Here is a 12419-nt window from a genome sequence, read left to right as displayed (position 1 = left end):
TTCCTTCTAGAGTCCAGACAAGGAAACAAGAGCCGTAGAAAAGGATACATTCACAAAGCTCCTCTGCCCACATGGGAAAACCGTTCGCCAGAGCCTATGTATAAAGAGAGAGGGCCCACCGCTGCTTCTAGGAGCTCCATGCCTGGCCTGCTGCGGAGTATTCACACAGTGCATTATTTCCCAGGGCCTGTTTCCGTGGATGTTTGAAATTCTAGTGTATAGCTAGAAACTGACCACCTGAACAAAAAATTCTAAAGATCCTTGCAGATTACTCTATTAAAACTTTCTTACGATGTGCATAGATGTTCCTAGTTTTCATACACTTTATTTATTACAAAGACCCCTACCCAGGTACTTCCACTTCTCACTCCAAAAGGAAGTGGCCTCTTGAAAAGTAATTTCCATTTATAGAAGGGGAAAAGGAGGATTTTTGTTTCTTTCCTTTGCGGGTCAGGGCCGCGAGAATAATGAAACCGTAACAAGCTGAGTGATCAGCCTTCAGCCACTGGGTATTTTCTGTGCACGCAGAAAATTGTACCTGAAACTGTGGCATTTTACAGAGACCAGGAAGTGTTTGATAATAATTGACATTTACATAGTGTCATTGGGTTTATAGAGTATTTCCACAAATTTCATGTAACTTTACCTCCAGCTTTTCATATGATTTTAAAAGGTAATCGCTGACGTTCCTTGAGTCTTATTATGTGTCAGGCAGTTATATTAACCCATTCAATGCATTATTTCATTAATCCCCGAGACAACTTCCTGCTGCTTCCATTTCACAGATGAGGAAACTGAGGCTCAAAGGAGTTAATGTCTCCCCTGATTAGTCATCAGAACATGACACCTTTCTAGCTCTTTATGCCCACAAGCGCCTGCAGCAGGCTCTGGTGGAACCATCACCTGAGAGGCTAATTCGCATTTGGATGTTGGGATTGCCTTGGGGGATGTCGCTTCTCAGCCCTTGTCACCCTGTGTTCTGGGAACTGTCGGTTCTGCAGGGTGCCAGGTGTTGTATGGAAAAAAGGCTTTGTGGTCAAGTGAGTTTTTGAACTGTTGCATTACACTACACAAAACTAAATAAACTTTTTTACTTTTTGAAAAAGTTACTTCTCAGGAACCTTATTTCCCTAAACACACTTTGGGGGATGCTAACCTGGGTCATGCTCCCCAAGAAAGAGGCTCTAAAGGCAGAGCTAGAAGGTGAGTCACTTTGGCCTCCTAGGGTCGATGACCCATTCCTCATTCTATCCTAAAAGATGGTTGGAAAACCCCTGAAATGGTAGCGGCGTCACTTAGAAAAAGCAGATTAAAGAGTATTGCTGGCCAGAGCCACACCCTGCATCTCTTGTCTTTCCCAGCTCCAACATTGGCTTCCATGTTCTGGGTCAGAGCACCTCTCAGAGCTCACCTGACCTCCCCAAGGTGGCAGCTTGGGGCAAGATGTAGGACTTGGAGGTAACCAGCTCTCAGACCAATCCCCTCTCTGAAACCCTCCAGCACCATGACTTAGGTAAGTTATTTACTCTCTGTGCTTCCTTTTCAATATCTGTAAAATAGGAATAGTAATACCTTCTTCGTGTGCTGTTTGTGCAGATTAAGACTTATATAATAAGGCAGCTAGTATGAAGTCCGGCACTGAGTCAGTGATCAATAAAGGTAGCTACCCTGGCAAGCTAGAACTAGAGCCTTCAGAATAAAAGCTGAGCTGTGCTATGGACTTGGCCCTGGCATTCAGGGGCTGGTTGGAGTTGGGAGAGGCTGGTGATGTGAGGCTCTACTGTTCTGAGTGGAGTCATTCCTAGCGGGATACTCGCCTCCCAGACACAGCAATACCAAGGAGAACTTTTGGGTGGGTGTGCAGCCCCCAGCTGAAGCCACACTCCTCAGATTGGGACTCGATCCCAGCCAAAACTCAGATTGGGGCTTGTACCCATGGGCTCGACTCCAACCCACTGTCTTTTCCTTGAAATCACTCACTTCGTCTCAGGACTTAATGAAGCTCAGGTTCTTTATATCTCAGCGCAGAAAGAATTCAGCGAGAGGCAGAGTGATAGGTAAAAAGTAGACTTATTGAGAGAGAGACACACTCCACAGACAGAGTATGGGCCATCTCGGAAGGTGAGAGGGGCGCCGAAATGTGGGCTGGGTAATTGCATAGGCTAAGTGGGAGGATTATTCCAATTATTTGGAGGAAGGGGCGGGGCTTGCCGGGAACTGGGCCACCGCCCACTAGTTGGGCTTTTATGGTTGGTCTCAGAACTGTCATGGCGCCTGTGGGTGTGTCCTTTGGATGCTATTGTATTATAATGTATTATAATGAGCATATAATGCGGCTCAAGGTCTACAGGAAGTCGAATCTTCTGCCATCTTGGACCTAGTAGGCTCTAACCAGTTTATGTCATATCCTCAACAGCCGTGTCATTCTTTTAAAGGCTGTGCCCTGCCCCCTTCCCTTCTGTCTCATCAGTATGAGATGAAGGGAGGGATGACTGTGTCCTATGCTCCTCTCCTTCTGGTGGGAGGATGCAGAGGGCCCAGCTGTGCCCTGAGCATCTGCGCAAGAGTGTTCACTACAAGAGTCTGGAAGCTTCTTGCCATTCAGACTTGGAGGCTCTCTTACCCAGTGTAGCCCAGTCCTGCGAGTGTCTGAGGACTTGAAAAGTCAGTGAGCCCCCCCAAAAGATGGATCGACCAGAGCAGACAGCTTAGCTGACGTGGGGAGGACGGGGGAGGATCTACCAGGAGGGCAAGCCTCCTGGGTTGGTGCAACCTGGGGTCTGTATGTCTGCGCAGATTTTGGGTCAGTGAGAACATCTCTCTTCCGGGGGACCAAATTCCCTTAAGTCTCCTCTGCTGGGTCTGCTAACTTCAGCAAGTTTCCTTGGTGGCAGAAGATTCAGGACCAGAAAACAAGATCACAACCCAATTAAGTGATCGTAGAATGAATGAGCCTGTGCCAGCTGCTGGAGAACAAAGCAGGTTTGCTGGGACCTGAGGGCCTCTGAGGAAATGAGGACAAGTCTGTAAATAAACTTTCTCATTTGATGAATAGGCATGACTCCAAGGGGTCAGGCCAGGGGATTTGTTACCTTGGGGGTGGCTGTGGAATTTTCTTTCCAGGAGATTTTCACAGCAGGTTACATTTTTATCTGTCTGTAGTCATTCAGCTGTGAGCCATCCTGGAAGTGGGGAGGGAGTGGCAGCTTTGAGTCTCTGTTAATTACGAACACTGCTCTAGAGGAGGGATGAGGGGAACTGTGTATGGTCTATAGATATACTTTTACCACCGCCAAGTTTTCCTGTGGTTAGCCATAGAGAAATGGCTTGTTCTCCATGGTGATTCAGAGTTCTTGGGATTCAGCGCATTAAATGAGCCCCTTAATCAGTATCCAGAATAGTGTAAGCGTTCCGGAAGATGAACAGATAGATGTAAACCCAAAACGTTGCTTGAGCTCATCCTGTAGGCTAAAAACAGCTTTTGAAAAGCCTGAGTAAGTAAGGTTATAAACAGGTTGTTAGACTAAGTAACTGCATGTTTAATATGAGAGGCAGCACGGTGTAGCAAATTCGCTGTGGAGCCAGACTTTAGGTTCAAGTCTTAATTCTCCTACTCACTAGCTGTGTGATCTTGGGCAAGTTCCTTAACCTCTCTGTGCCTCAGTTTCTTCTATGAAAAGGAGAAAATAGCAATTCCTACTTCATATGGACATTATAAGTATTAAATGAGTTCATTCATGTAAAGCACTTAGTACAGCGCCTGACATATGAATAGTATGAAATAAAGTATCTTAGCTGTTATTGTGTTTGCCAAAATATTTATATACACTATACCTCTAGTTTTTCTTTCCAGTTTTATTGAGATATAACTGATATATATATATATAATATATATATGTAACTGTATAAGTTTAAGGTATACAGCATAATGGTTTGACTTACATATATTGTGATTACTGCAGTAAGTTTAGTTAATATCTGTCATCTCATATAGATATAATAAAAAAAGAAAAAAAAATTTTTTTCTTGTGATGACAACTCTTAGGATTTAGTGTTAGCTATAGGCATCATGTTGTACATTACACCTCTAGTCCTTATTTATCTTATAACTGAGAGTTTGTACCTTCTGACTACCTTCATCCATTTCCCCTACCTCTGATCTCTTTTTTGATGAGTTTGGTTTTGTTTTCAGATTCCACATAGAAGTGACATCACACAATATTTGTCTTTCTCAGTCTGACTTATTTCATTTAGCATAATGTCCTCAAGGTCCATCCATGTGTGTGGTTGCAAATGGCAGGATTTCCTTGTTTTTTTATGACCGAATAATATTCTACTATATATCTACTGTATATATACATATCCTTGGATGGACACCTAAGTTGCTTCCATATCTTGGCTATTGTAAATAATGCTGCTGTGAACATGAGGGTACAGGTTTTTTCAAGTTCGTGTTTTTGTTTCCTTTGGATAGATTCCCAGAAGTACAATTGCTGGATGGTATGGTACTTCTACTTTAATTTTTTGAGGAGCCTCTATACTGTTCTCCATAGTGGCTGCACCAGTTTACATTCCCACCAACAGTGCAAGAGGGTTCCCTTTTCTCCACACCCTCTCCAGCATTTGTTACCTCTTTTTCACGATGACCGTCCTAACTGTTTATGTGTGGCCAAAATTTTATTTGACTATATTAAGAGTATGGAAATGAATATCTCAGAGATTCCCACACTGAGTAAAAAAGTCCTCAGCCATGACTAGGTGATTTGTCAAGTTTATATAATTAGCGTAATCAGTAAGCATTTATTAAAACATGTCCAACTTCTTCAAATAGATTCTGAAGCTTTACATCCCATTCCTTCCCTTTTTGCTTTGCGCACTTAAGTCTGGTTGGGCTGTTATTTTCCTGGTGACATTGTACCCTTTTCTTTCTATAGTTATTTTTTCAGTTGTCTTTTTTTTTTTTCTTTTGTTTTGGCTGCACTGCGGGTATTGAGGGGCTTAGTTCCACAACCAGGGGTGGAACCCGGGCTTCCTGCACTGGAAGCATGGAGTCCTAACCACTGGCCCACCAGGGAATTCCCTCCTCTTCCTTTGTATCTAATAGGAATCGTGTATATATCTTTTAGGGTACTTATCTCTTTCTGTATTGTTTTTTTGTTTTTTTGTGGGGTTTTTTTGCAGTATGCGGGCCTCTCACTGTTGCGGTCTCTCCCGTTGCGGAACACAGGCTCCGGACGCGCAGGCTCAGCAGCCATGGCTCATGGGCCCAGCTGCTTCGCGGCATGTGGGATCTTCCCGGACCCGGGCACGAACCCGTGTCCCCTGCATCAGCAGGCGGACTCGCAACCACTGCACCACCAGGGAAGCCCTCTGTATTGTTTTATAGCTTACTTGTGCTTTTTTCTGATTTTTTTTCCTACTCCATGTAAACTTGTTGTATTTTCCATATCCACTAGCGTAAAGCGTTCTATATCATGAGTGTTTGAAACCATGTATTGAACTAAACTGAAGTAAGTCTTATAACGTAATGTTGGCTATGAAAAACTGCTATTCTTGGGACATCGGTGTTGAGTCCAACCACCTATGCTCTTGGCAGCAGGCATTACTAGGGAGAGTGATTCAACAAAATTTTTATTCTCATGTAGGAAAATGTGTGTTCCTGGAAAAGGGCAGAAGCCTTCGCACCAGGGCCCAAAGGTAATATGGTATCACATTCTGGTCAGTGTATTTTAACACGGACATTGACCAAGTAGGATATAGTCAAGGTTAGTGTCCTGGGGGAATGAAGGGTTTATCTCTAAATGAAGAGGTGTGATAACCAGGGATGTACAGCCTGGGTGAAGAAGGCTTTTATTGCCTTCAAGTAGTTGAAGAGTTGTCATGGGGATAATGAGGGAATTAGACTCTGAAATGCTTCAGAGGACAAAACTAGGACCAGTGGGTGGAAATTACCAGGAGGCAGATCCCAGTCTGCTATTAGGACATTGTAGTAACTGTCACTCTTCATCAGTGGAAGGGGCTGCCTGAAACAGTGGTAAGCTCCCAAGTGGAGGTTTTTGAACACAGGTTGGATAATCTCCTGGCTGTGGGAGTGTTGGAGGGGGAAGGGGTTGGGCTTCATGACCTCCAAGACCCCTTTCACCCCTAAGATTAATTGATTTTATGGAAATCTGTATTTGTGCAAAGGATGGTGGGGTAAATATCCTGAGTGGCACTGCATTTTGGATGCTGGCTAAGTTAGGGATAAAAAAAAAAAGTTAATGGCTTATTTCTTTGCTTTTCCCAAGGAAAGGTATGTTAGCTGTCATTTAGGGATTTTATAAAATCTATTCAGTCTGATTTTCTTGTCTCATGGCTTAAGTGCAAGAAGGTGCTCATCGGGCTTTCTACTTGGTAACAGGCTAAAGTGTGTTGCCACGAATTGTTTCCTGCGAATCTTGTTTTGAGCCCATTTTTATAGGCTGTCCTTAATACCAGGACTGTATTTCTGTGCCTTGATAATTCGTGCAAAGGTTCTCATGCTCTGATGGTGGGGAGGGCGGTGGGGGGAAGAGGTATTGATAATCTCATACTAACCTGAATTTCCTGAGAGACTCAAACAGTTTTCACACACTTTCTACACTCCTGTGGATAATGGTATTGCTGGCTGGCTCCCATGCTGTTAATGTATTCATGTGTATTCTGTTTAGGACAAAACAAAGTGCAGTGTGTTGGCTGAAGTTGCCCCTTTATTTCTTCCTCCTCTGTCTCTCCTGGGCAGAGTCAGGGCTTTCTTGCCCTTGATAAAGACCACGTTTGCATTTTCATAGTAATTAGCAATGAATTCTTTTGCATATTTTCCATAGTGCTTGCGGTTTGTAGTCACACCATCCGATGCAGAGCTTGCATTTATACCTTATATTGACTGAATCATTTATATCAAAGACTCGTGCGTCGCAGCTGCTATAACGTTACAGCTTAGACAGTGTCCAGTAGACGTCTTCTCATCCACCATGTTATTGGAAGAGCGGGAAGCATTTCCTAATTCTGATTGAAAGGAAAACAAGGACCTCAGAGCTAACCTCATTTTCTCTTCGGAGAGAGACGTTCCTCTCGAGAACGATTTTAAGCCCCTACCCAAGGCAGCAGGACTTCCACAGCCATTCAACAGACACCAATGACCTTAGCAGCCTCAAGGACCTCCCACAAGGCTGGATGGATTCCACCATGATACTTTCCTGACCAAGGATGAGAAGGCTCTGCTAAGTTCAGTGTAAACATTATGGTTCCCCAAGTAAAGTAAAGTAAAGTAAAGTTTGCTTTAAAAGTGGAATCAGAGTACTCAGAAATTTTTACTTAAAAATTCCCCTTTGAAGAAACCTGGGTACATGATGATCTGAAAATCCAAGAGGAACCTGGAAAAATCCCTATCACAGCCAGATGGAGTCAGAATATCTGCAGGAGCTATTGTCTCTCATGCTGCTATTAGAAATGAAACAGTTCTTGGGACTTCCCTGGTGGCTCAGTGGTTAAGAATCTGCCTGCCAGTGCAGGGGACACGGGTTTGAGCCCTGGTCCGAGAAGATCCCACATGCTGCGGAGCAACTAAGCCCGTGTGCCACAGCTACTGAGCCTGCGCTCTAGAGCCCACGAGCCACAACTACTGACCCCATGTGCCACAACTACTGAGCCCGCATGCCACAGCTACTGAGCCTGCACTCTAGAGCCTGCAAGACACAACTACTGAGCCCACGTGCCACAACTCCTGAAGCCTGCACACCTAGAGTCCGTGCTCCACAACAAGAGAAGCCACCGCAATGAGAAGCCTGCGCACCACAAGGAAGAGTAGCCCCCACTCGCTGCAACTAGAGAAAGCCTGCACGCAGCAGCGAAGACCCAACACAGCCAAAATATTAATAAATAATTTTTTTTTTAATTAAGAAAAAAGGGGCTTCCCTGGTGGCGCAGTGGTTGAGAGTCCACCTGCCGATGCAGGGGACGCGGGTTCGTGCCCCGGTCCAGGAAGATCCCACATGCCGTGGAGCAGCTGGGCCCGTGAGCCATGACCGCTGAGCCTGCGCATCCGGAGCCTGTGCTCCGCAACGGAAGAGGCCACAACAGTGAGAGGCCCGCGTACTGCAAAAAAAAAAAAAAAAAAAAGAAAGAGTTCTGTAGTACAACAGAGTAATTCTCTTTTACACAGGAATGTAAAAGTTTATACCAATGCAGAAAATAAATGATAATATCTGTGAAATTCTGTTTACCTCTAAATAAAATTTTGCTGGACTTTAAATTAAAAAAAAAAAAAAAAGGAAAGAAAACAATGTCCCACCTCAACCCCCAGCTTTGCACTCTCTCTGGGCTTCCCCTGGAGTACTAAACAGTGAGATTATTCCAGAAATTCTGGGTGTCTCAGGGCGGTTGAAAACAGGAATTGGCTTTAATTAAATTGAAACACAAAATAAGAGTCTTTTGGTGGAGGGGCATTGCCCTGACTTTTCACCTGCAGCAACTGTCCTCACCATACTTATTTTGGGAAAAGCTTTGTTGCTAGCAGATTACTGATTTAATAAAACTGAAGGACCCAAAGTGGAGTTCAGTTAATTTAAGCAACAATGGGGGATATTATATGTATTAATAATGTTTTTATTAATTTATATTAGGTTAAGAAGCTATTCTTCTTAAAATAGTTACTGAACTTTACAAACAGAGCTTCTGAACAAACAAAAACATCTCAAGATCTAACCTAGAAGGGAGACTAAGAGAGGGAAAATGAGCCTTTGGTAATCATTCACCTAGGACAGCTCTCTGTTCTCAGCTCTTGTTGGCAGTATTTGTCCTTTTCTGAAATTCACTAACAACAGAAAAAGGAAGAAAGGAGGTTTTTTTGGTTCTTCTCTGCAAATCAGTGGACAAAAGTTGATGCAAAAAACAAGCTCAATTTTCTAGTTCTTCCTTGGAATCAGGAGGTAGCCATATAACATTTCTTCTCTCTGCGCTTACATTTTATGCTGTTCTCAGTGTTTTATTTTGGACGTGATTGGTTTCACATACCACCAGCTAGAGCAGAAAGAGAAATAATTTCTCCAGGAGGTGTCCAAGCTATTAGGATATTACTATAGAAACAGGCTGTCAGCACTGACATTCTCCACACATCAACCTTTGTTTATATAGAAAATGAACTATTTTAAACCATCCTGATTGCACTTGGCCCCCGCCTCCACTAACTGAGCCATCGTCTGGCTTGGATTTTGGTGCCATTCTCACAACTTTTTATTCCACTAAATTAAAATTGGTGGGATTCTTCTTGCTTGTATGTTACATCTGCAGTGTGTACTATTGCAACCTGCATACAGGGAACCTTGAACGGTCCTGCCCAGCTTCTGTGACGTGATCAGAAATGCCATCTCATTTTACTGATGTTAGATCATGTTACCTGAACTTTACTTAGACTTTTTTGAGCAAAGTTGGAAGTTCATCATCGCCAACTTTAATCCTCAGAGGTCAGGCTGTTAACCACACGGTGACAGGGAACTGTTTGGTGGACACGTAACGTCATCTCTAGAATAAAATCCGTCAGGCTTTAGAAACTCTTGGTTTAGATATTAAGTTCAGTTATGTGCTAATTAAATCATCATAGCTTTCCAAGTGTCAAGGTGGTTTTAATATCCCTAACTAAGGGAAAAATTCAGAGTGAAACTTTAAAAATAAAGAATAGGACAGTCATGGACATATACACACTAACAAACGTAAGGTAGATAGCTAGTGGGAAGCAGCCGCATGGCACAGGGATATCGGCTCGGTGCTTTGTGACCGCCTGGAGGGGTGGGATAGGGAGGGTGGAAGGGAGGGAGACGCAAGAGGGAAGAGATATGGGAACATATGTATATGTATAACTGATTCACTTTGTTATAGAGCAGAAACTAACACACCATTGTAAAGCAATTATACCCCAATAAAGATGTTTAAAAAAAAAAAAAGAATAGGACAGAGAGGGATAGGGGAATTAAGATTTCTATCATCTGGTTTACAAAATCAGAGATGTTTCTTACTTAAAAAGAATCACAGCATTATTCCTTGCTTGCTGAAAATTGTTTTTTCCCCCAATGACTTCTCTTGGCCTTTTTAACATGATACCACATTTTGGCAATGGAGCATTCTACCTTGTGAAATTCAGGCTGCTGGGAGGCTGTACAGTGTGCAGAAAAGAGAGGAGATCCCAGGGGGGAAATGCTTCCCTCTGGAATTACTGGTGTCCCTGGAACTTTATAATGCCACCACTCTCTCTGATTGTCATTGTCATGACAGCGCAAGTGGCTAAATATGGCTACTTGTAATACACATGATATGTGGACTTCAATTATTCCAGTTATTGCTTACTTAAGGTCAACTCAACATACATGAAAGAGAGTTTTAAAACCCACATCATCCCCATAAGGTTAACAGCTGATCTTTCAGCAGAAACTCTGCAAGCCAGAAGGCATGGCAGGACATATTTAAAGTGATGAAGGAGTAAAACCTACAACCAAGATTACTCTACCCAGGAAGGATCTCATTCAGATTTGATGGAGAAATTAAACATTTACAGACAAGCAAAAGCTAAGAGAATTCAGCACCACCAAACCAGCTTTACAACAAATGCTAAAGGAACTTCTCTAGGCAGGAAACACAAGAGAAGGGAAAGACCTATGATAACAAACCCAAAACAATTAAGAAAATGGTAATAGGAACATACATATTGATAATTTTCTTAAATGTAAACATATTAAATGCTCCAACCAAGAGACATAGACTGGCTGAATGGATACAAAAACAAGACCTGTATATATGCTGTCTACAAGAGACCCACCTCAGACCTAGGGACACATACAGACTGAAAGTGAGGGGATGGAAAAAGATATTCCATGCAAATGGAAATCAAAAGAAAGCTGGAGTAGCAATTCTCATATCAGACAAAACAGATGTTAAAACAAAGACTATTACAAGAGACAAAGAAGGACACTCCATAATGATCAAGGGATCAATCCAACAAGAAGATATAACAATTGTAAATATTTATGCACCCAACAGAGGAGCACCTTAATATATAAGGCAAATACTAACAGCCATAAAAGGGGAAATGGACAATAACAATCATAGTAGGGGCCTTTAACACCCCACTTTCACCAATGGACAGATCATCCAAACTGAACATAAACAAGGAAACACAAGCTTTAAATGATACATTAAACAAGATGGACTTAATTGATATTTATAGGACATTCCATCCAGAAACAACAGAATACACATTCTTCTCAAGTGCTCATGGAGCATTCTCCAGGATAGATCATGTCATAGGTCACAAATCAAGCCTTGGTAAATTTAAGAAAATTGAAATCGTATCAAGTATCTTTTCCGACCACAATGCTCTGATACTAGATATCAATTACAGGAAAAGATCTCTAAAAAATACAAACACATGTAGGCTAAACAATACACTACTTAATAACCAAGAGATCACTGAAAAAATCAAAGAGGATATCAAAAAATACCTAGAAACAAATGATAATGAAAACATAACAACCCAAAATCTGTGGGATGCAGCAAAAGCAATTCTAAGAGGGAAGTTTTTAGCAATACAATCCTACCTTAAGAAACAAGAAACATCTCAAATGAACAACCTAACCTTACACCTAAAGCAATTAGAGAAAGAAGAACAAAAAAACCCCAAAGTTAGCAGAAGGAAAGAAATTATAAAAATCTGATCAGAAATAAATGAAAAAGAAATGAAGGAAACGATAGCAAAGATCAATAAAACTAAAAGCTCGTTCTTTTTTTTTTTTTTTTTGCTGTATGCGGGCCTCTCACTGTTGTGGCCTCTCCCATTGCGGAGCACAGGCTCCGGACGCGCAGGCTCAGCAGCCATGGCTCACGGGCCCAGCCGCTCCACGGCATGTGGGATCTTCCCAGACTGGGGCACAAACCCTTGTCCCCTGCATCAGCAGGCGGACTCGCAACCACTGCGCCACCTGGGAAGCCCTAAGAGCTGGTTCTTTCAGAAAATAAACAAAATTGATAAACCGTTAGCCAGACTCATCAAGAAAAAAAGGGAGAAGACTCAAATCAATAGAATTAGAAATGAAAAAGGAGAAGGAACAACTGACACTGCAGAAATACAAAGGATCAGGAGACATTACTACAAGGAACTATATGCCAATAAAATGGAAAACCTGGAAGAAATAGACAAATGCTTAGAAATGCACAACCTTCCGAGACTGAACCAGGAAGAAAGAGAAAATATGAACAGACCAGTCACAAGCACTAAAATTGAAACTGAGATTAAAAATCTTCCAACAGACAAAAGCCCAGGACCAGATGGCTGCGCTGGCGAATTCTGTCAAACGTTTAGAGAAGAGCTAACACCTATCCTTCTCAAACTCTTCCAAAATACAGCAGAGGGA

The 12419-nt window shown here is 42.5% G+C and overlaps 1 protein-coding gene across 4 annotated transcripts in view; it reads left to right on the top strand.

Moving 5' to 3' along the window:
* UBE3D (ubiquitin protein ligase E3D) overlaps nucleotides 1–12419 on the top strand; it is a 435152-nt gene that overhangs the window by 290858 nt on the left and 131875 nt on the right. For 3 of the 4 annotated variants that reach the window (XR_013830713.1, XR_013830714.1, XR_013830715.1), the window contains exon 10: nucleotides 1362–1513. Coding sequence is in view for 1 of the 4 variants with exons in the window: in XM_079938779.1 (XP_079794905.1) it covers nucleotides 1362–1415 (54 nt within the window). In the remaining 3 variants the exon portion in view is untranslated. Of the gene's footprint in view, nucleotides 1–1361; nucleotides 1878–12419 lie in introns of those variants that run through there. The other variant, XM_079938779.1, reaches the window with a different exon arrangement.

This window comes from Stenella coeruleoalba (genome assembly GCF_951394435.1).
Source record: "Stenella coeruleoalba genome assembly, chromosome: 12".
Classification (NCBI taxonomy): Eukaryota; Metazoa; Chordata; class Mammalia; order Artiodactyla; family Delphinidae; genus Stenella; species Stenella coeruleoalba.
Note: the sequence above shows the minus strand (reverse complement) of the source record. Positions and strands in the feature narration are given on the sequence as shown.